At 42.0% G+C, this 25,915-nt stretch overlaps 1 protein-coding gene across 3 annotated transcripts in view; it reads right to left on the bottom strand.

The window, feature by feature from the left end:
* The window catches only part of WNT11 (Wnt family member 11), a 107,501-nt gene that overhangs the window by 52,255 nt on the left and 29,331 nt on the right, over positions 1-25,915 (bottom strand). For 2 of the 3 annotated variants that reach the window (XM_056561180.1, XM_056561179.1), the window contains exon 2: positions 11,003-11,214. In XM_056561180.1, coding sequence (XP_056417155.1) covers positions 11,003-11,079 — 77 coding nt within the window. In that variant the 5' untranslated portion in view covers positions 11,080-11,214. Of the gene's footprint in view, positions 1-1,773; positions 1,828-11,002; positions 11,215-25,915 lie in introns of those variants that run through there. The other variant, XM_056561181.1, reaches the window with a different exon arrangement.

The raw sequence follows: 25,915 nt of genomic DNA, 5'->3' as shown, positions 1-25,915 counted from the left end.
TTTTGGATGCAGTATCTTATCCAGTTCACACTAATATCAGGGTCAAGCTTTATGAAGACAAAGTCCTCCCTGTAGTTCTACCCATGAAACAGGTGGCTCAGGATGAACAGCGCTATAGCTTAGGCCCCACCAGATAGAAGAACAATTGAAATTATGATAATGAGCGATGTGGCATCTCCGGGGGCTCCGGCAATTAGGGTTGCCACCTGGCCGATATTTTACTGGCACAGCCGGTATTTTTGCCACCCTGCCGGTACTTTTAATTTTAATGGCAATGGCCGGTATTTATCCAACCAATTCTCCAACTCCAGAAATGTTGCACCTTATACTATACCAGGGTTTCCCAACCAGAGCTCCTCCAGCGGTTTCCAAACTACAACTCCCAGCATGCCCGGACAGCCAACGGCAACGGCATGCTGGGAGATGTAGTTTTGCAACAGCTGCAGGCAGCCCTGGTTGCGAAACACTGACCTATACTATATAATACTATATAGTCCAACATTCTGGGAGTTGTAGTTTTGCAACAGCTGGAGGCACCCCTGGTTGGGAAACACTGACCTATACTATATACTACTATATAGTCCAACATGCTGGGAGTTGTAGTTTTGCAACAGCTGGAGGCACCCCTGGTTGGGAAACACAGACCTATACTATCTACTACTATATAGTCCAACATGCTGAGAGTTGTAGTTTTGCAACAGCTGGAGGCACCCTGGGTTGGGAAACCTTGACCTATACTACTATATAGTCCAACATGCTGGGAGTTGTAGTTTTGCAACAGCTGGAGGCACCCCTGGTTGGGAAACTCTGACCTATGCTATATACTACTATATAATCCGACATGCTGGAGGCACCCCTGGTTGGGAAACACTGACCTCTACTATCTACTACTATATATTACAACATGCTGGGAGTTGTAGTTTTGCAACAGCTGGAGGCCCCCCTGGTTGGGAAACATTGACCTATACTATATACTACTGTATAGTCCAACATGCTGGGAGTTGTAGTTTTCGTTTGGGGCAGCTGCTGAGCCACAGGCTGTATCAGGGCATGCTGGGAGTTGTAGTTAGTAACTAACTGCAACTCCCGAATTATTTAATAAAATCAAAAAGTCACATCAAAACAAAAATGCTTAAAAACTACAGATCGGGGCGCAAATATTGAGCCCCGTATAAAGAGAAATAAGAAAGTTATAGGGGTCAGAATAGGACAAAATTTCCACCGCATATGTGTCCTGTGATGTCACGCATATATAATTAATTATGCAAATGAGCATGGCCAGTATTTTTTTTTTTTTTAGGGTGGCAACTCTACCAGCAATAGACTCTTATGAGATGCCCTGATAATAATAATATTTCGTCAGGAGACGCACAACGGGCCGGTCTGCCTCCTCCACCTGTTTCTTCTCCTTTGATGTGGGGTCCAGGCTGGAGGAGGGTCTCCGCAGATGGATGTGGGTGATATATTTAGATAGACTGGGCCTAAACTATCCATTCACACGTCAAGGTGGCGGCTATCAGGTGTCACGAGAACAAAGGCGGCTCCTTCCCATGGATCATACTCCTTCAGCAGGTCATTATTTGGGACCTATCTGTGAAACCTCTTGGGTTACAAGAGCCGCAGTGTTTTGTAAGAAGATACAAGAGACCTCGCTCATTCCGAGACGGAACATTTGCCATTCTGTAGAGAAGACGGATGGTTCCCGAACACTTCACCATTAAAGGGCAACTCCGGTTACTGTTGATATGAGCCTGAGTGGTGCAGGAACCCTACCGGAACTATGTGGTTGACATTTCATTATAATGGATTATGTATTAATTGTTCCCCAGGATAAAGACAGATATCACGTTCTCCTAACTCAAGGGGGAGATGGTTACTGGTCATAAGGAACGATGAAGTAGGTGGTGGAAGTGAAGTCACAATATAGAGAGAACTGTGAGGTCATACAGTTACAGCTGCACAGTCTTCTCTATCCCTTCACTGCACTCATCTCTATGATCATACAGAGAACTATGTGGTCATACAGTTACAGCTGCACAGTCTTCTCTATCCCTTCCCTGCACTCATCTCTATGATCATAGAGAGAACTATGTGGTCATACAGTTACAGCTGCACAGTCCTCTCTATCCTCTCCCTGCACTCATCTCTATGATCATACAGAGAACTATGTGGTCATACAGTTACAGCTGCACAGTCCTCTCTATCCTCTCCCTGCACTCATCTCTATGATCATAGAGAGAACTGTGTGGTCATACAGTTACAGCTGCACATTCCTCTCTATCCCCTCCCTGCACTCATCTCTATGATCATAGAGAAAACTGTGTTGTCATACAGTTACAGCTGCACAGTCCTCTCTAACCCCTCCCTGCAGTCATCTCTATGATCATACAGAGAACTATGTGGTCATACAGTTACAGCTGCACAGTCCTCTCTATCCCTTCCCTGCACTCATCTCTATGATCATAGAGGGAACTGCACGGTCATACAGTTACAGCTGCACAGTCCTCTCTATCCCCTCCCTGCACCCATCTATATTATCATAGAGAGAACTGTGTGGTCATACATTTACAGCTACACAGTCCTCTCTATCCCCTCTCTGCAGTCATCTCTATGACCATAGAGAGAACTGTGTGTGGTTATACAGTTACAGCTACACAGTCCTCTCTATCCCCTCCCTGCACTCATCTCTATGATCATATAGAGAACTGTGTGGTCATACAGTTACAGCTGCACAGTCCTCTCTATCCCTTCCCTGCACTCATCTCTATGATCATAGAGGGAACTGTGAGGTCATACGGTTACAGCTGCACAGTCCTCTCTATCCCTTCCCTGCACTCATCTCTATGATCATAGAGGGAACTGTGAGGTCATACGGTTACAGCTGCACAGTCCTCTCCACCTTGTTTGTATCTTTGATGGTCTATTGGTCCATGGAGTGTAGACCAATATTAGTGAACCATCTGGGAAAACGTATCTTAGCAACCTAAATTGGCTTTTGTTTGATTTGCAGCCCGGAAAGAGTTAAGACATAAAATGTGGACCTAATGGACGGGATATTATTGATGGACAGATCTCACTTCACTACAGTCCCTCACGAGAACCTCTCCAGATCATGAAATCCAATCTTAGAATACATTTCCAGCCAATATCTAACAGGTGTGAGTGCGGGAAGAGTGCATCTGGCAGCGGCTCATACTTCACATCGCCCTCTAATCAAAACTTGCATCCGTCAGGGACGCCACAAACAAAGCCTGTTAACCCCTAACAGGCTGCATGCAGCTGAGGTGAGCATGTCATTTGGTACTTATAACACAATCTATGTTAATGTCAACCAAGGTGCCTCCAGCTGTTGCAAAACTACAACTCCCAGCATGCCCGGACAGCCAAAGGCTCGGACAGCCATACAGTTACAGCTGCACAGTCCTCTCTATCCTGTCCCTGCACTCAGCTCTATGATCATAAAGAGAACTGTGTGGTCATACAGTTACAGCTGCACAGTCCTCTCTATCCCCTCCCTGCACTCATCTCTATGATCAAAAGAGAACTGTGTGGTCATACAGTTACAGCTGCACAGTCCTCTCTATCCCTTCCCTGCACTCATCTCTATGATCAAAAGAGAACTGTGTGGTCATACAGTTACAGCTGCACAGTCCTCTCTATCCCTTCCCTGCACTCATCTCTATGATCATAGAGAGGACTGTGTGGTTATACAGTCACAACTGCACAGTCCTCTCTATCCCCTCCCTGCACTCATCTCTATGATCATAGAGAGGACTGTGTGGTCATACAGTTACAGCTACACAGTCTTCTCTATCACCTCCCTGCACTCATCTCTATGATCATAGAGAGGACTGTGTGGTCATACAGTTACAGCTGCACAGTCCTCTCTATCCCATCCCTGCACTCATCTATGATCATAGAGAGAACTGTGTGACCATACAGTTACAGCTACACAGTCTTCCCTATCCCCTCCCTGCACTCATCTCTATGATCATAGAGGGAACTGTGTGGTCATATAGTTACAGCTGCACAGTCCTCTCTATCCCATCCCTGCACTCATCTCTATGATCAAAAGAGAACTGTGTGGTCATACAGTTACAGCTGCACAGTCCTCTCTATCCCTTCCCTGCACTCATCTCTATGATCATAGAGGGAACTGTGTGGTCATATAGTTACAGCTGCACAGTCCTCTCTACCCCTCCCTGCACTCATCTCTATGATCATAGAGAGAACTGTGTGGTCATACAGTTACAGCTGCACAGTCCTCTCTATCACCTCCCTGCACTATCTATGTCAGTGTTTCTCAACCAGGATGCCACCAGCTGTTGCAAAACTACGACTCCCAGCATGCTGGGAGTTGTAATTTTGCAACAGCTGGAGGCACCCTGGTTGGGAAACACTGATCTATGTTCTGAAATGGGACCATAATCCAACAACATCCCGCCAAGGGTCGTCTCTCTCGTGTTTTTTGCAGTGACATGTCGCGGTTATCGATATCGCCGTTGTCACAGGCGAAGCGTTTACGAAATGCGTCAATAACGTAATCCTGGGGGTAAAATGCATGCATGTTTGCAATCCGGTATTTCCACCGGCCTTTATAATGCGAAAAAAAATACATGGAAAAAATACACATTGTGAATCCATTCTTGGGCTATGTTTGCACCCAAAAAAATATTCTAGGATTTTTTTGACCCAAAAATAAAACACGGACAGCCGCGAAGAGCCCGCCCTGTTTCAAATACGCAGCAGGAAACCTGCAAATAAATCCGCTCGTTTGAACGAGCCCTAAGACTAAATAGAGAAAAAAAACCTTAGTCTCAGCATGAATACAAAGGGACTCTGCTGCAACTAAACTTCGATTTCAAGATTCGTAAAACGAACTGCGCAGCGCGAAATACGCTGAGCATTCACCAAACAGCATACACCAAAGGCTACCCAGCGGCAGCCTTGTGTGTTCAGTGAGGTTTGGGGGCAGGCTGCTCGTCAGTGTGACTATGATGTCCAGCCTCGCCCCCCAAACCTCACTGAACACACAGAGCTGCTGCAGGAGTATGTGTATGCTGATCGGAGAATACGCAGCATATTTCTCACTGCGCAGCACATTTTACGCAGTGAGAAATACGCTGTGCTGGCGCTACGTGGGACCGTACCCTAAGACTATATTCACACAGCAGAAATTCTGTGATTTCGCCCAAATTCCGCTTTGGAAAGCTGGCAAAGGATTTATTTCATTGGAATTTCGGAGACACATTGTAACAAACCTCCTCATGTAATCTCCTTACTACTGGGGTGACACGCTGTAACAAACCTCCTCCTCATGTAATCTCCTTACTACTGGGGTGACACACTGTAACAAACCTCCTCCTCATTTTATCTCCTTACTACTGGCGTGACACACTTTAACAAACCCCCTCCTCATGTAATCTCCTTACTGGGTGACACACTGTAACAAACCTCCTCCTCATGTAATCTCCTTACTACTGGGGTGACACACTGTAACAAACCTCCTCCTCCTCATGTAATCTCCTTACTACTGGGGTGACACACTTTAACAAACCCCCTCCTCATGTAATCTCCTTACTACTGGGGTGACACACTGTAACAAACCTCCTCCTCATGTAATCTCCTTACTACTGGGGTGACACACTGTAACAAAGCTCCTCCTCATGTAATCTCCTTACTGGGTGACACACTGTAACAAACCTCCTCCTCATGTAATCTCCTTACTACTGGGGTGACACACTGTAACAAACCTCCTCCTCCTCATGTAATCTCCTTACTACTGGGGTGACACACTGTAACAAACCTCCTCCTCCTGTAATCTCCTTACTACTGGGGTGACACACTGTAACAAACCTCCTCTTCATGTAATCTCCTTACTACTGGGGTGACACACTGTAACAAACCCCCTCCTCATGTAATCTTCTTACTACTGGGGTGACACACTGTAACAAACCTCCTCCTCCTCATGTAATCTCCTTACTACTGGGGTGACACACTGTAACAAACCTCCTCCTCCTGTAATCTCCTTACTACTGGGGTGACACACTGTAACAAACCTCCTCTTCATGTAATCTCCTTACTACTGGGGTGACACATTGTAACAAACCTCCTCATGTAATCTCCTTACTACTGGGGTGACACGCTGTAACAAACCTCCTCCTCATGTAATCTCCTTACTACTGGGGTGACACACTGTAACAAACCTCCTCCTCATTTTATCTCCTTACTACTGGCGTGACACACTTTAACAAACCCCCTCCTCATGTAATCTCCTTACTACTGGGGTGACACACTGTAACAAACCTCCTCCTCATGTAATCTCCTTACTACTGGGGTGACACACTGTAACAAAGCTCCTCCTCATGTAATCTCCTTACTGGGTGACACACTGTAACAAACCTCCTCCTCATGTAATCTCCTTACTACTGGGGTGACACACTGTAACAAACCTCCTCCTCCTCATGTAATCTCCTTACTACTGGGGTGACACACTGTAACAAACCTCCTTCTCATGTAATCTCCTTACTACTGGGGTGACACACTGTAACAAACCTCCTCCTCATGTAATCTCCTTACTACTGGGGTGACACACTGTAACAAACCTCCTCCTCATGTAATCTCCTCACTACTGGGGTGACACACTGTAACAAACCTCCTCCTTATGTAATCTCCTTACTACTGGGGTGACACACTGTAACAAACCTCCTCCTCATGTAATCTCCTCACTACTGGGGTGACACACTGTAACAAACCGCCTCCTCATGTAATCTCCTTACTACTGGGGTGACACACTGTAACAAACCTCCTCCTCATGTAATCGCCTTACTACTGGGGTGACACACTGTAACAAACCTCCTCCTCATGTAATCGCCTTACTACTGGGGTGACACACATCAGGTGGTGCTGCAGGCAGAGCTGGTTAAGCGAACGGTTCGGATGTGTGCTAACTTTCTTGTGACGGGCAGAGCGGTGCCCCCATCAAGAGGGCGCTCTAGGCTGCTGCCTATTATGCCTATAGGCAGAGCCGGCCCTCTAAAGACTCATTGACTTCAATGGGATTCTGTTGCAGAATTTAGCAACATTTACTGTAAAGACAGGTTCATTCTTTTTTGCTGAATCCGGAAGGCGGAATTTCCGCGATGTGAATGGGACAGAGGAATCTCCATTACACAATGAGGGAGATTTATCAAAACCTGTCCAGAGGAAAAGTTGCTGAGTTTCCCATAGCAACCAATCAGATCGCTGCTTTCATTTTTGAAAAGGCCTCTGAAAAGTGATCTGATTGGTTGCTATGGGAAACTCAGCAACTTTTCCTCTGGATAGGTTTTGATAAGTGTGCAGTGAATTATGCGAAAAATCCTGCCATGTGTACATAGCCTTAGGGTTACACACAGCGCATCCGCAGCGTATTTGATGCTGCGGATGCTACCGGCAGTCACAGAGTGATTATAGAGCGAAGTCTTGACTGCAGCCGCATAACTCTGTGTGTCCGCTCGTGACTGCCGGCAGGTAATCGCCGCTACAAATGGACACATACAGGTACAGGGAACTCGCTCTGCTAGGAAAAAATGCCCCTCCCACGCCCCCCCCAAAAAAAAAAAAACACCCAACTTGATGCATGTGTTTTTTCCTTGTGTGCACAGCCATGAACGCTAATCCGGTATTTTTCAGGGTACGTTCACACGTGCGTATTTTTGCTGCAGATCTGCTGCCCTGGATTTTTCTGCCCCCATTGACTTTAATGGGCAGCAAAATCTGCTGAAGCAAATCTGCAGCAGAAAATATGCACGTGTGAACGCGCCTTCAACCAGGGTGACTTCGGCTGGTGCAAAACTACAACTCCCAGCATGCCCAGACAGTTCTGCTACATCTGGCCAACTCAGCTCTGTAGCACAGTGTTTTCCGACCAGCATGCTTCCAGCCCGTGGAAAACTACAACTCCCAGTATGCCCGGACAGCCAACGGCTGTCCGGGCATGCTGGGAGTTGTAGTTTTGCAACAGCTGGAGACACACAGTTTTGGATAACACTGCTGTAAAGTCTCTAGTGACAAAATAAGCACTGCTCACAGTAGGAGAGATTGTAGCACAGTGCATATCCCCTGAGGATAAATAGAACTGGTGAAACACGCTGGGACAGATTTTTTCCCCTATTTAAATCTGCAATTTAGATAGAAGTCCTATGGTGTATTGCGAGATAAATTCCGGGATAGGAATACACAGGCAACTATGAACTGTTAGGCTTTACCCTGCAGGCCATGCTGGGAGTTGTAGTTTTGCATCATAGTTGGGAAGCACTGTGCTAACCCTTCTTATAGCAGAAAATGGTGGCCGCGCTTTTCAGCAACTTGCCCGAAAATGAACCCCCAAAAATTGCCCCCCTGAGCAACAGCCCCCCCAATACAAATTGACACAGTCGGCTCTGTTACATCTCCCTGTTTGCAAAGTCATCATTCTCCGTTTTTTTTTTTATCTTTGAGGCGCCGCCATTTGGCTGTCAAGTTAATTTATTGCCGGCAGGTTTTTACACGGGTAAATATCATCAGCGTCCCTTTCATAACTCTGTGTGCGTTGGATTAAGGACGCCATAGAGAAGAACGTAGGAATTCCTCAGCCGGATCCTTTATGACAACGCGTGAAGACAGCCGTAATCTCGCCGATCCGTCTAACAAGACGGCGCAAATTACAGGTAAAGCTGGAAAAAGTTTATTTAAAAAAAAAATTTCTTTTTTTTTTTTAATGTTCCAATAATTAGGTGCATGAGTGACGGCCGATTGTTCGCCGGCGATGTTTTCAAAACCGTAACGTTTGTCTGTACAATGCGGCGGCGGGGCGGCTTTGTGCGGAGTCGATCGCCCGTATCATTCTGTTTTAACGCTCATTCACAGCTGAATTCCTCCATCAGAATGAAGCTTCTTTTGTGTCTATTCAGACTGAATGAGAGGCTCACGAATAACATCATCCGAAAAAACAATACTACCGCCCCCCTCAACACCTCCACAGCCCCCCTAAACCTCCAACCCCCCACCTCCCCAACACGATAAAACACCTTCACCCCCCACCCCCCGACCCCTTCCTTGATGGTATAAAGAAAAGTTTCGTAGATCCACATGAAGGTAAAATAAAGTATGATTGGTAAAAAAAAAATTAAAAAAAATTAAAGGGGTATTCCAGGGAAAAACTTTATTTTATATATCAACTGGCTCCGGAAAGTTAAACAGATTTGTAAATTACTTTTATTTAAAAATCTTAATCATTTCAGTACTTATGAGCTGCTGAAATTGAGTTGTTCTTTTTGTCTAAGTGCTCTCTGATGACACCTGTCTCGGGAACTGTCCAGAGTAGAAGCAAATCCCCATAGCAAACCTCTTCTACTCTGTGCAGTTCCCGAGACAAGCAGAGATGTCAGCAGAGAGCACTGTTGCCAGACAGAGAAGAACAACTCAACTTCAGCAGCTGATAATTATTGGAAGGATTAAGATTTTTTAATAGAAGTAATTTACAATTATGTTTAACTTTCTGGAGCCAGTTGATCTGTAAAAAGTTTGTTCCTGGAATACCCCTTTAAGTAAAAAAAAAAAAAAATTATTTTTGGAAAAAATTTGGGTTGACTTGAAAAAAAAATTTAAAGGTGACTTTGGTGGAAAACTTATATATATTTTTTTAATTAACTGGTGCAAGAAAGTTAAACAGATTTGTAAATGACTTTTATGAAAAAATCTTTACCCTTCCAGTACTTATTAGCAGCTGTATACTACAGAGGAAATTCTTTTCTTTTTTAATTTCTTTTTTGTCTTGTCCACAGTGCTCTCTGCTGACACCTCTGTCCGTGTCAGGAACTGTCCAGAGCAGCATAGGTTTGCTATGGGGATTTTCTCCTGCTCTGGACAATTCCTAAAACGGGCAGCAGGTGTCAGCAGAGAGCACTGTGGACAAGACAAAAAAAAAGAAATTCAAAAAGAATAGAATTTCCTCTGTAGCATACAGCTGCTAATAAGTACTGGAAGGATAAAGATTTTTTTTTTAATAGAAGTCATTTGAAAATCTGGTTAACTTTCTGGCACCAGTTGATTAAAAAAAAAAAAAATGTTTTCCCCCAGAGTACCCCTTTAAATTATTCCAGGGGGAAGACAAAAAGTTATTGGAGCGGGGGGGGGGGGGGGGGGAGAATCTATCATTGTATTTACATCTCTTCTTTGTTGCACATTTGTTGTAAAAAAAATTTGGGGTAAGAAAAAATGTGCGCAAAAATTATTTTTTTGTACATAAAAAGTTAGAATTAAAAAAAATGTTGTGCCCAGTCCCAAATGCCATAAATTCTTATATGTATTTACAAAAAATGAATTAGTCAGTGACTAAATCAGTATTTCCCAACCAGGGTGCCTCCCGTTGATGCAAAACTACAACTCCCAGCATGCCCGGACAGCCAACGGCTGTCCGGGCATGCTGGGAGTTGTAGTTTTGAATCAACGGGAGGCACCCTGGTTGGGAAAAACTGGACCAGAAAGTTAGGGTTAAAGGGGTACACTGTTGGAAAACAATCTTTTTTTCAAATCAACTGGTGCCAAAAAGTTTTGTAAATGACTTCTATTTAAAAATCTTAATCCTTCCTGTACTTATCCGCTGCTGTATGCTCCACAGGAAGTTGTGTAGTTTTTTTTTTCCAGTCTGACCACAGTGCTCTCTGCTGACACCTCAGTAACTGTCCAGAGCAGGATAGGTTTGGCTATGGGGATTTGCTCCTGCTCTGGATAAGTTCCTGACATGGACAGAGGTGTCAGCAGAGAGAGCACTGTGGTCAGACTGGAGATAACTACACAACTTCCTCTGGAGCATACAGCAGCTGATAAGTACTGGAAGGATTAAGATTTTTAAATAGATGTCATTTATAAATCTGTTTTACTTTCCGGCACCAGTGGATTTAAAAAAAAAATAAAAATAAAAAAACATCCACCGGAGTACCCCTTTAATGTCATTGTCATTTTTTGGGGGAATACTCACAGCCATTTGATGCTTTGGCAGATCCTCGTATGAAGAATGAAGGTTAATACAGTCCCAATAAAAAAGTGAATCTTCATTTTTTTTTATTTTTTTTTTAAGAGCCACAAAATAGTCCAAAACAGGAAAGGATTGAAAGCAAGTCCGAGGTTGGCGCGGGGTCTAGAAATGCCACCGAGGGATCAGCGTTATGCAGCGGGCATCAAGGGAGGAACCTGCGGAAAAAACAGGACATTACTAATACATATCATAGAAGGGTCACAGGCAACATCAATGGCCATAGTTCTATGGCGTTTACATTAATATATAGCAGATCCCTTTAAAGGGGCACTCCACTGGAAAACATTTTTTTTTAATCAACCGGTGCCAGAAAGTTAAACAGATTTGTAAATTACTTCTATATAAAAATCTTAATCCTTCCAGTACTTATCAGTATACAGATAGAGCTGAGGGAGGTGTATAACTACTGTATATCCTGATCCCATAGAGATAGCAGCAGCAGTATACAGATAGAGCTAAAGGAAGGTGTATAACTACTATATATAATGATATCATAGAGATAGCAGCAGTATACAGATAGAGCTGGAGGGGAGGTGTATAACTACTATATATCCTGATTCCATAGAGATAGCAGCAGTATACAGATAGAGCTGAGGGAGGTGTATAACTACTATATATCCTGATCCCATAGAGATAGCAGCAGTATACAGATAGAGCTGAGGGAGGTGTATAACTACTATATATCCTGATCCCATAGAGATAGCAGCAGTATACAGATAGAGCTGAGGGAGGTGTATAACTACTATATATCCTGATCCCATAGAGATAGCAGCAGTATACAGATAGAGCTGAGGGAGGTGTATAACTACTATATATCCTGATCCCATAGATATAGCAGCAGTATACAGATAGAGCTGAGGGAGGTGCATAACTACTATATATCCTGATCCCATAGAGATAGCAGCAGTATACAGATAGAGCTGAGGGAGGTGCATAACTACTATATATCCTGATCTCATAAAGATAGCAGCAGTATACAGATAGAGCTGAGGGGAGGTGTATAACTACTATATATCCTGATCTCATAGAGATAGCAGCAGCAGTATACAGATAGAGCTTAGGGAGGTGTATAACTACTATATATCCTGATCCCATAGAGATAGCAGCAGCAGTATACAGATAGAGCTGAGGGAGGTGCATAACTACTATATATCCTGATCTCATAGAGATAGCAGCAGTATACAGATAGAGCTAAAGGGGAGGTGTATAACTACTATATATCCTGATCCAATAGAGATAGCAGCAGCAGTATACAGATAGAGCTAAAGGGAAGGTGTATAACTACTATATATCATGATCCCATGGAGATAGCAGGAGTATACAGATAGAGTTGGAGAGGAGGTGTGTAACTACTATATATACTGATCCAATAGATATAGCAGCAGTATACAGATAGAGCTGGGAGGAGGGGTATAACTACTATATATCCTGATCCAATAGAGATAGAAGCAGTAAACAGATAGAGCTAAAGGGGAGGTGTATAACTACTATATATCATGATCCCATGGAGATAGCAACAGTATACAGATAGAGCTGGAGGGGAGGTGTGTAACTACTATATATCCTGATCCAGTAGAGATAGCAGCAGTATACAGATAGAGCTGGAGGGGAGGGGTATAACTACTATATATACTGATCCAATAGAGATAGAAGCAGTATACAGATAGAGCTGAAGGGGAGGTGCATAACTACTATATATACACTGATCCTATCGAGATAGAAGCAATATACAGATAGAGCTGGAGGGGAGGTGTATAACTACTATCAATGACTGATTAGGCATAAATAAAATATTAGACATATATTTAAATATATTGTGACAAGCAAACACAGAGTAAATAACAATGCCTTCAAATTAGTAAAAACATTGAGCAAGTATACAAGGGGACATCCCTTATTGTTGGGGTGAACACAGGTATACAACAGTGGTGCAGCAGGTAACATAGCACAAGTGATGCTGCCCCCACTTACTCAGTGACCCCCACACCACTAATCCCTGATCATTTCCCTATTCCTAGATAGTATGTGGGGTTCATCAGAAAATAAAACAGGAGCACACAAAACCAGCATAGCCTCAGTATCCGAATTGGACCACTCACTTATGTCCAGGGTTAAAATCAATGGGTACCCCAATATTCAAGGTCCCGGACATCCAGGCATGGTGTGTCCCCCTCCGCCCCAAAGTGTCCGTACGGAACGGACATGATGATGTCAGCTGACCCAGGACTGACCAGATGACTGACCTCTGACATATTAAAAACTGTGATTTACTGTGTGTCAATTTTATGATTACATGACCCAGTTACAGTAATGAATTGCATGTATGCAGCTGTGCATTGTGAGTGCTTCTTAACTTTAAGCAGAGGTCAGCTGTATGTATCCGGCGGAAGTCCTGGAAAACTTCTAGATAGACTGTGCTGCTATATACTACAGAGGATGATGTTACTAGGGAAATATATATACATTACATTACTTATCCTGTACTGACCCTGAGTTATATCCTGTATTATACTCCAGAGCTGTACTCACTATTCTGCTGGTGGAGTCACTGTGTACATACATTACATTACTTATCCTGTACTGACCCTGAGTTATATCCTGTATTATACTCCAGAGCTGTACTCACTATTCTGCTGGTGAGGTCACTGTGTACATACATTACATTACTTATCCTGTACTGATCCTGAGTTATATCCTGTATTATACTCTAGAGCTGTACTCACTATTCTGCTGGTGGGGTCACTGTGTACATACATTACATTACTTATCCTGTACTGATCCCGAGTTATATCCTGTATTATACTCCAGAGCTGTACTCACTATTCTGCTGGTGAGGTCACTGTGTACATACATTACATTACTTATCCTGTACTGATCCTGAGTTATATCCTGTATTATACTCCAGAGCTGTACTCACTATTTTGCTGGTGAGGTCACTGTGTACATACATTACATTACTTATCCTGTACTGACCCTGAGTTATATCCTGTATTATACTCCAGAGCTGTACTCACTATTCTGCTGGTGAGGTCACTGTGTACATACATTACATTACTTATCCTGTACTGATCCTGAGTTGTATCCTGTATTATACTCCAGAGCTGTACTCACTATTCTGCTGGTGAGGTCACTGTGTACATACATTACATTACTTATCCTGTACTGATCCTGAGTTATATCCTGTATTATACTCCAGAGCTGTACTCACTATTCTGCTGGTGAGGTCACTGTGTACATACATTACATTACTTATCCTGTACTGATCCTGAGTTATATCCTGTATTATACCCCAGAGCTGCACTCACTATTCTGCTGGTGAGGTCACTGTGTACATACATTACATTACTTATCCTGTACTGATCCTGAGTTATATCCTGTATTATACTCCAGAGCTGTACTCACTATTCTGCTGGTGAGGTGACTGTGTACATACATTACATTACTTATCCTGTACTGATCCTGAGTTATATCCTGTATTATACTCCAGAGCTGTAATCACTATTCTGCTGGTGAGGTCACTGTGTACATACATTACATTACTTATCCTGTACTGATCCTGAGTTATATCCTGTATTATACTCCAGAGCTGTACTCACTATTCTGCTGGTGAAATCACTGTGTACATACATTACATTACTTATCCTGTACTGATCCGGAGTTATATCCTGTATTATACTCCAGAGCTGTACTCACTATTCTGCTGGTGAGGTCACTGTGTACATACATTACATTACTTATCCTGTACTGATCCTGAGTTATATCCTGTATTATACTCCCCTGTGTACATAGATTACATTATGATATTCTATATAAATCTCCCCGTACCCCTGTCGTCCCCCGTCCTATAAGGACATGGTACGGCTCGGATTACCCCGCTGATTGTCCTACATATGGTTGGGTTCACGTATGTGTTTATTTATGCTGTATATGGGTTTTACATTCCAATAATCAGATGTCGTCCCCCGATCCCACCACATTGTGAGTGATTGTCAGTACAGTGGAAATGAGAGCACGGAGCCCCTGGCGCAGTATTTCGGGTCCCCTCACCTCAGCAGATGTGGACACGTGTTTGATACAACGTATAGGGAGGTATCAGGTGACGGTAATTCCTCCGCTCTCTTCGCCTCATTTACTCTCTTTCTCAGTACACAAACAAACAGGGCCGCTCATTCCTCCCGCCGCGTCTAGACTCTATTAACGTAATGTGCGCACATTCTTTTTGGGGATTTTTCTAAGGGATTTGACAGCATCAGATTTTTTTTTTTTAAGTGCCGCCCAAATGTAAAGAATGTAAAGAACAGGAGACATAATGACAAGTTATTCCTACACCTATAAATTGTGTTATTCCCTAAGGGAAAATTTATATAAATATCACAGATAGATGATGAATGCTGTTACCTGCAGGAGCCTATGAGCTGACTGCATACTGTGTTATTATTGAGTCCAATGTATAAAGTGTATGCAGTAAGCTCTGGAGCTCCCCCTAGTTGTAATTGAGGGCAGACTTATATAATTCACCTTGGTATCTATTCAAACGATTGGGAGCTCAGTATCAGCTCCAAATACTGTAAAGAATCATTAACAAGGAATCAGCACTTTTTTCTCAATTTATAATGTCCTGCATATTACCATATTGAATATATGGCTCTGTTTTCTGTTTTTCTTTAACTTCATTACATGAAGTAACTTTCATTTTCTGTACCTTATATGTTTTATAGAAATTCTAAAACTTCTTTAAAATAAACAATTATTTCAAAAAACAAGGAATCAGCACACGATTCTGGATCTATTCAGATTAACAAACTAAAAAGATAGATAGATAGATAGATAGGAGATAGATAGATAGATAGGAGATAGATAGATAGATAGATGTGAGATAGATAGATATGAGATAGATAGATAGATATGAGATAGATAGGAGATAAATAGATAAATGTGAGATAGATAGATGTGAGATAGATAGATGTGAGATAGATAAATATGAAATAGATATATGAGATATATATGAGATAGATAGATATGAGAAAGATAGATAGATATGATATAGATAGATAGATAGATAGATAGATATGAGATAGATAGATAGATAGATAGATATGAGATAGATATGAGATAGATAGATATGAGATAGATAGATAGATAGGAGATAGATAGATAGATAGATGGATAGACAGATAGATATGAGATAGATAGATATGAGATAGATAGATTGATAGATAGATAGATAGATAGATATGAGATAGATATGAGATAGATAGATTGATAGATAGATAGATAGGAGGAGATAGATAGATATGAGAAAGATAGATAGATAGATAAATATGAGATAGATGGATAGATATATATGAGATAGATAGATGGATATGAGATAGATAGAAAAATGGATAAGTTGGCCAGCACATACTGATACCAAACTATTGCATGGACCCGGCATAAAGGTGCACGCTGCTAGGCTAAATATACACAAACAGGAGAATACAGCAGCACACTGCTAGCACAAAGATATAGATAAAACATGAAATGCTATATTGCTACAATGAAAAATTGAGGTGCTTCGTTCACCATTTGGCCAAATAGTTTGGACCATCCCACCACGATAAGCTGACCTCATTGGGACGGACCCTACACTATGAATGTGCCTCTGTGCAGTCAGTTACCAGGCTTGTAAGGTCTGAAACATCCAAAGGATGTTTCTATAGGTTGTTGTTTTGTTCTTTATATGCAGTGGTTAGTATAGGTTGATGTTTTGGTCTTTATATGCAGTGGTTAGTATTTGTTTGTATAGGCTGGTATTTTGCTCTTTATATGCACTGGTTAGAACTTGTTTCTATCGGTTGATGTTTTTCTCTTAATATACAGTGTTTAGTACTTGTTTCTATAGACTTATATTTTGCTCTTTATATGCAGTGTTTAGTACTTGTCTCTATAGGTTGTTGTTTTGCTCTTTATACGCAGTGGTTAGTACTTGTTTCTATAGGTTGATGTTTCTCTTTTTATATGCAGTGGTTAGTGCTTGTTTCTATAGGTTGTTGTTTTGCTCTCTATATGCAGTGGTTAGTATTTGATTCTACAGGTTGATGTTTTGCTCTTTATATGCAGTGGTTAGTACTTGTTCCTATAGGTTGTTGATTTGCTCTTGATATGTAGTGATTAGTACTTGTTTCTATAGGCTGATATTTTGCTCTTTATATGCAGTGGTTAGTGCTTGTTTCTATAGGTTGTTGTTTTGCTATTTATATGAAGTGATTAGTATGTGTTTCTATAGGCTGATATTTTGCTCTTTATATGCAGTGGTTAGTACTTTTTTCTACAGGTTGATGTTTTGCTGTATATATGCAGTGGTTAGTACTTGTTCCTATAGGTTGATGCTTTGCTCTTTATATGCAGTGGTCCATACTTTTTCCTATAGGTTGATGTTTCTCTTTTTATATGCAGTGGTTAGTACTTGTTCCTATAGCTTGTTGTTTTGCTCTTTATATGCAGTGGTTAGTACTTGTTCCTATAGGTTGATGCTTTGCTCTTTATATGCAGCGGTCAGCCCTTGTTTCTATAGGCTGATATTTTGCTCTTTATATGCAGTGGTTAGTACTTGTTTCTATAGGTTGATGTTTCTCTCTTTATATGCAGTGGTTAGTACTTGTTCCTATTGGTTGTTGTTTTGCTCTTTATATGCAGTGGTTAGTACTTGTTCCTACAGGTTGATGTTTTGCTCTTTATATGCAGTGGTCAGCCCTTGTTTCTATAGGCTGATATTTTGCTCTTTATATGCAGTGGTTAGTACTTGTTTCTATAGGTTGTTGTTTTGCTCTTTATACGCAGTGGTTAGTACTTGTTTCTATAGGTTGATGTTTCTCTTTTTATATGCAGTGGTTAGTGCTTGTTTCCATAGGTTGTTGTTTTGCTCTCTATATGCAGTGGTTAGTATTTGATTCTACAGGTTGTTGTTTTGCTCTTTATATGCAGTGGTTAGTACTTGTTCCTACAGGTTGATGTTTTGCTCTTTATATGCAGCGGTCAGCCCTTGTTTCTATAGGCTGATATTTTGCTCTTTATATGCAGTGGTTAGTACTTGTTTCTACAGGTTGTTGTTTTGCTCTTTATACGCAGTGGTTAGTACTTGTTTCTATAGGTTGATGTTTCTCTTTTTATATGCAGTGGTTAGTGCTTGTTTCTATAGGTTGTTGTTTTGCTCTCTATATGCAGTGGTTAGTATTTGATTCTACAGGTTGATGTTTTGCTCTTTATATGCAGTGGTTAGTACTTGTTCCTATAGGTTGTTGATTTGCTCTTGATATGTAGTGATTAGTACTTGTTTCTATAGGTTGATGTTTCTCTCTTTATATGCAGTGGTCAGTACTTGTTCCTATAGGTTGATGTTTCTCTTTATATATGCAGTGGTTAGTACTTGTTCCTATAGCTTGTTGTTTTGCTCTATATATGCAGTGGTTAGTACTTGTTCCTATAGGTTGATGCTTTGCTCTTTATATGCAGCGGTCAGCCCTTGTTTCTATAGGCTGATATTTTGCTCTTTATATGCAGTGGTTAGTACTTGTTTCTATAGGTTGATGTTTCTCTCTTTATATGCAGTGGTTAGTACTTGTTCCTATTGGTTGTTGTTTTGCTCTTTATATGCAGTGGTTAGTACTTGTTCCTACAGGTTGATGTTTTGCTCTTTATATGCAGCGGTCAGCCCTTGTTTCTATAGGCTGATATTTTGCTCTTTATATGCAGTGGTTAGTACTTGTTTCTATAGGTTGTTGTTTTGCTCTTTATACGCAATGGTTAGTACTTGTTTCTATAGGTTGATGTTTCTTTTTATATGCAGTGGTTAGTGCTTGTTTCTATAGGTTGCTGTTTTGCTCTCTATATGCAGTGGTTAGTATTTGATTCTACAGGTTGATGTTTTGCTCTTTATATGCAGTGGTTAGTACTTGTTCCTATAGGTTGTTGATTTGCTCTTGATATGTAGTGATTAGTACTTGTTTCTATAGGTTGATGTTTCTCTCTTTATATGCAGTGGTCAGTACTTGTTCCTATAGGTTGATGTTTCTCTTTATATATGCAGTGGTTAGTACTTGTTCCTACAACTTGATGTTTTGCTCTTTATATGCAGCGGTCAGCCCTTGTTTCTATAGGCTGATATTTTGCTCTTTATATGCAGTGGTTAGTACTTGTTTCTATAGGGTGATGTTTCTCTCATTATATGCAGTGGTTAGTATTTGTTTCTATAGGTTGTTGTTTTGCTCTTTATATGCAGTGGTTAGTACTTGTTTCTATAGGTTGTTGTTTTGCTCTTGATATGTAGTGATTAGTACTTGGTTTTTATAGGCTGATATTTTGCTCTTTATATGCAGTGGTTAGTGCTTGTTTGTATAGGTTGTTGTTTTGCTCTTAATATGCAGTGGTTAGTATTTGTTTCTACAGGTTGATGTTTTGCTCTTTATATGCAATGGTTAGTACTTGTTTGTATAGGTTGATGTTTTGTTTGTTATATGCAGCGGTCCTGTTGCTGGTTAGTACTTGTTATACCACAATCTTGTAGTCTTTAGCCACTTTCACCAGGTTTGTAGGTAAAAGCCTAACAGTTCAGAGTTACCTGTGTATTCCTACCCAGTTCGCGGCCAGTATTCGATCACTCACACCATAGAACTTCTAAATTGCAGCTTTTTGGAAAAATCTGTCCCAGCGTGTTTCGTCATTGGTATGTATCCTCAGGGGATATGCACTGTGCTACAATCTCTCCTACTGTGCGCAGCGCTCATTTTGTCAATAGAAACTTTACAGCAGTGTTTTTCCAAAACAGTGTCTCCAGCTGTTGCAAAACTACAACTCCCAGCATGCCCGGACAGCCAACGGCTGTCCGGGCATGCTAGGAGTTGTAGTTTTGCAACAGCTGGAGATACACTGTTTTGGAAAACACTGCTTTACTGAATATGACGATTTGGGGGTCTCATGGTTTCGCGGGCACATACTATGTCGAATTTTTCCTGACCTGGACCCCGTACCTTTCTGTTACTTTAATTTATTGGTTTGCTCGCATTTCTCGGATGTCTCGCCGCCCTCGTCATTTATCTTTCGGACGTTCTTGGCAATCTATCCAGTTATTTTTAGATGTTTTTCCCGATGTCTTGAAACAACTTGCAAACTGATCCGCAGGAAGTTCTCTTCTCCTCTATTGTGGAGACGGAATTTTTTTAATTCTATCGTGCAACGTCCTTGTGAGGGGGAAAGTGAGCAAAAAATGGTGGGCGGGGGTGGTCACCTGTATTAACCCCTAAATGTCCTTTATTATATCCAAGGACCATTCCTTAAGATCTTTAGTCAAGTATTGATTGGTAGGGGACCCCTGGCGATCGCTCACCTACTCTTTTTTATTGTGGACACAGGCGGCTATGATGGTGCTGCAGCCTCGTCTCTTTTAAGTAAATGGAACTAAACTGCAAAACCAGACATGGGCCTGTGACACTTTTTTTTAACCATGATTTTCAAAAACTTAAAAAACGCAGCAAAAAACACAAGGTGTAAACACGGCCTCAGAGAAGGTGTATAACTACTAGATATCCTGATCCTATAGAGAAAACAGCAGCAGTATACAGATAGAGGGGTGGTGTATAACTACTATATATCCTGATTAGAGATGAGCGAACTTACAGTCAATTCGATTCGTCACGAACTTCTCAGCTCGGCGGTTGATGACTTTTCCTGCGTAAATTAGTTCAGCCTTCAGGTGCTCCGGTGTGCTGGAAAAGGTGGATACAGTCCTAAGAAAGAGTCTCCTAGGACTGTATTCACCTTTTCCAGCCCACCGGAGCACCTGAAAGCTGAACTAATTTATGCAGGAAAAGTCAACTGCCGAGCCGAGAAGTTCGTGACGAATCGAATTTACTGAAAGTTCGCTCATCTCTAATCCTTATCCCATAGAGATAGCAGCAGCAGTATACAGATAGAGCTAGGGGAAGGTGTATAACTACTATATATCATGATATCATAGAAATAGCAGCAGTATACAAATAGAGCTGGAGAGGAGGTGTATGACTACTATATATCCTGATCCCATAAAGATAGCATCAGCAGTATACAGACATAGGGGAGGGGAGGTGTATAACTACTATATATATTGATCCCATAGAGATAGTGGCAGCAGTATACAGATAGAGCTAGAGGGGAGGTGTATAACTACTATATATCCTGATCCTTTGGAGCTAGCAGCAGCAGTATATAGATAGAGCTGGAGGAGAGGTGTAAAACTACTATATATCCTGATTCCATAGATAGTAACAGTATACAGATAGAGCTGGAGGGGAGGTGTAGAACTACTAAATAGTCATGGCCGTAAATATTGGCACAGGAAAGGATTGCAGTAACACACATTTTGCTATACACATGTTTATTCCCTTTGTGTGTATTGGAATTAAACCAAAAAAAGGAGGGGAAAAAGCAAATTGGACATAATGTCACCAAACTCCAAAAATGGGCTGGACAAAATTATTGGCACCCTTAAAGGGGTACTCTGGTAGAAAACTTGTTTTTTTTAATCAACTGGTGCCAGAAAGTTAAACAGATTTGTAAATTACTTCTATTAAAAAAAATCTTAATCCGTCTAGTATTTATTAGTGGCTGTATATACTACAGAGGAAATTCTTTTCTTTTTGGATTTATTTTCTGTTACGACCACAGTGCTCTCTGCTGACACCTCTGTCCATGTCAGTAACTGTCCAGACCAGGAGAAATCCCCATAGCAAACATCTGCTGCTCTGGAGAGTTCCTAAAATGGACAGAGATGTCAGCAGAGAGCACTGTGGTCGTGACAGAAAAGAAATCCAAAAAGAAAAGAATTTCCTCTGTAGTATACAGCCACTAATAGGTAATGGAAGGATTAAGAATTTTTAATAGAAGTCATTTACAAATCTGTTTAACTTTCTGGTACCAGTTGATTTAATAAAAAAAAAAAAAAAATTCCACCGGAGTACCCCTTTAACTTAATATTTGGTTGCACATCCTTTGGAAAAATAAATGAAATCAGTGGCTTCCTATAACCATCAATAAGCTTCTTACACCTCTCAGCCGGAATGTTGGACCACTCTTCCTATAACCATCAATAAGCTTCTTACACCTCTCAGCCGGAATGTTGGACTCTTCCTTTACAAACTGCTCCCGGTCTCTTATTGGACGGCGCCTTTTCCCAACAGTAATTATAAGATCTCTCCACAGGTGTTCAATGGGATTTAGATCTGGACTCATTGCTGACACTTCAGAACTCTCCAGCGCTTTGTTGTCATCCATTTCTGGGGCTTTTTGACGTATGTTTGGGGTCATTGTTCTGCTGGAAGACCCAAGATCTCGGACACAAACCCAGCTTTCTGACACTGGGCTGTACAGTGCGACCCAAAATCCATTGGTAATCCTCAGATTTCATGATGTCTTGTACACATTCAAGGCCCCCAGTGCCAGAGGCAGCAAAACAACCCAAAACATCACTGACCTCCACCATATCTCACTGTAGGTCCTGTGTTCTTTTCTTTGTAGGCCTCATTCCGTTTTCGGTAAACAGTAGAATGATTTGCTTTACCAAAAAGCTCTATCTTGGTCTCATCTGTCCACAAGACATTTTCCCAGAAGGATTTTGGTTACTCAAGTTCATTTTGGCAAAATGTGGTCTTGCTTTTTTATGTCTCTGTGTCAGCAGTGGGGTCCTCCTGGGTCTCCTCCATAGTGGGGTCCTCCTGGGTCTCCTCCATAGTGGGGTCCTCCTGGGTCTCCTCCATAGTGGGGTCCTCCTGGGTCTCCTCCATAGTGGGGTCCTCCTGGGTCTCCTCCATAGTGGGGTCCTCCTGGGTCTCCTCCATAGTGGGGTCCTCCTGGGTCTCCTCCATAGTGGGGTCCTCCTGGGTCTCCTCCATAGTGGGGTCCTCCTGGGTCTCCTCCATAGTGGGGTCCTCCTGGGTCTCCTCCATAGTGGGATCCTCCTGGGTCTCCTCCATAGTGGGGTCCTCCTGGGTCTCCTCCATAATGGGGTCCTCCTGGGTCTCCTCCATAGTGGGGTCCGCCTGGGTCTCCTCCATAGTGCGGTCCTCCTGGGTCTCCTCCATAGTGGGGTCCTCCTGGGTCTCCTCCATAATGGGGTCCTCCTGGGTCTCCTCCATAGTGGGGTCCTCCTGGGTCTCCTGCATAGTGGGGTCCTCCTGGGTCTCCTCCATAGTGGGGTCCGCCTGGGTCTCCTCCATAGTGGGGTCCTCCTCGGTCTCCTTCATAGTGGGGTCCTCCTGGGTCTCCTCCATAGTGGGGTCCTCCTGGGTCTCCTCCATAGTGGGGTCCTCCTCGGTCTCCCCCATAGTGGGGTCCTCCTGGGTCTCCCCCACAGTGGGGTCCTCCTGGGTCTCCTCCACAGTGGGGTCCTCCTGGGTCTCCTTCCATAGCGTTTCATTTCATTTAAATGTCGATGGATAGTTCGCGCTGACATGATGCTCCCTGAGACTGCAGGACAGCTTGAATATCTTTGGAACTTGTTTGGGGCTGCTTATCCACCATCCAGACTATTCTGCGTTGACACCTTTACCCAATTTTTCTCTTCCGTCCACGCCCAGGGAGATTAGCTACAGGGCCATGGGTTGCAAACTTCTTGATAATGTTGCACCCTGTGGACAAAGGTAAATCTAGATCTCTGGAGATGGACTTGTAACCTTGAGATTGTTGATATTTTTCCACAATTTTGGTTCCCAAGTCCTCAGACAGTTCTCTTCTCCTCTTTCTGTTGTCCATGCTTAGTGTGGCACACACAGACACACAATGCAAAGACTAAGTGAACTTCTCTCCTTTTTATATGGTTTCAGGTGTGATTTTTATATTGCCCACACCTGTTACTTGCCCCAGGTGAGTATAAAAGAGCATCACATGCTTGAAACAATCTTATTTTTCCACAATTTTGTAAGGTGCCAATAATTTTGTCCAGACCATTTTTGGAGTTTGGTGACATTATGTCCAATTTGCTTTTTTTCCTCCTTTTTTGGTTTAGTCCCAATACACACATGGGGAATAAACATGTGTATAGCAAAACGTGTGTTACTGCAATCCTTTTCTGTGAGAAATACTTCATTTTCTAAAAAAAAAATTCAGGGGGGCCAACATTTACGGCCATGACTGTATATGCTTATCCTATAGAGATTGTAGCAGTATACAGATAGAGCTGAAGGAGAGTTGTATAACTACCACATTTCTTGATCCCATAGAGATAGCAGCAGCAGTATACAGACAGAGCTGGAGGGAGGTGTATAACTACTATATATATATATATATATATATATATATATATATATATATACTGATCCCATAGAGATAGCAGCAGCAGCAGTATACAGACAGAGCTGGAGGGAGGTGTATAACTACTATATATATACTGATCCCATAGAGATAGCAGCAGCAGCAGCAGTATACAGATAGAGCTGGAGGGAGGTGTGTAACTACTTTATATATACTGATCCCATAGAGATAGCAGCAGCAGTATACAGATAGAGCTGGAGGGGTAAAGTCTGGGAGCTAGCAAGAGCAATCTGAAAGGTAATAATGTCATCCTGTAGTTCACAGGACTGACCTATTCCTCTGACATGTTAAACAGTTGGTCAGGCGGGTGATCACATGACCCAGTTACAGTAATAAAACACATGGATGCACCTGTGCTGGAATTTAACAGACGGCGCTGTAGGACTAGTGATGGTGAGTGTGCATGATATGGAAAAACAGCAAACTGGAGTGCTTCTTTAATGCAAATCAATGAGTTGGGAAATTATTTAAAGGGGCCACTCACTATTACTATCAATAGTCCAGTCACAAGTTTATAAAATATTGAATAATAATGAGAAACGTTGGTATTATTCACATTGTCGTTCCCATTAAAGGGGGTATTCCAGGGGGGGGGGGGAATTATATCAACTGTCTCAAGAAAGTTAAACAGATTTGTAAATTACTTCTATTAAAAAATCTTAATCCTTTCAATAATTATCAGCTGCTGAAGTTGAGTTGTTGTTTCCTTTCTGGCAAAAGTGCTCTCTGCTGACATCTCTGCTTGTCTCGGGAACTGCACAGAGTAGAAGAGGTTTACTATGGGGATTTGCTTCTAAATTGGGCGGTTCCCGAGACACGTGTCATCAGAGAGCACTTAGACAGAAAAGAACAACTCAACTTCAGAAGCTCATAAGTACTGAAAGGATGAAGATTTTTTAATAGAAGTAATTTACAAATCTGTTTAACTTTCTGGAGTCAGTTAATATTTAAAAAAAAGGTGTTTTTTTCCAGGATAACCCCTTTAAGTCCCAGGAAAGAGCTGGGGGCTTATGATCTCTGAGGGGGGGATTTTCTCTTGTGTTCACTGTTGCCCCCTGCTGGGTAATGAACTGTATTGCACTGTGGTAATAAGTAACCAGGCACCAGCACAAGCATTTGGAAGGAGGATGGGAGAAGACGCTGATCGCATAGTAGATGATCTATAATAATTTGCACAAACTGTTCAGATGTAGCAGAGCTAAGGTTGACACTTGGTAATGCAAAGTGATACCACAATGTGTCATCTATGGTTTTGCATAGGACTGCAGGTAAATCTACCGTACTGTACTGTAATAGCTCAGAAGTTATACACATGCTCAGGAGGTAAAGCGACATGACACATTCAACTCTGCTTCATCCATAGAGATAGGAGCAGTATACAGATAGAGCTGAAGGGGAGGTGCATAACTACTATATATGCTTATCCTATCGAGATTGTAGCAGTATACAGATAGAGCTGAAGGGGAGGTGTAGAACTACCACATTTCTTGATCCCATAGATATAGCAGCAGCAGTATACAGATAGAGCTGGAGGGAGGT

Source organism: Hyla sarda, chromosome 2 (genome assembly GCF_029499605.1).
Source record: "Hyla sarda isolate aHylSar1 chromosome 2, aHylSar1.hap1, whole genome shotgun sequence".
Classification (NCBI taxonomy): Eukaryota; Metazoa; Chordata; class Amphibia; order Anura; family Hylidae; genus Hyla; species Hyla sarda.
This window is presented reverse-complemented; position numbering and strand designations above follow the sequence as displayed.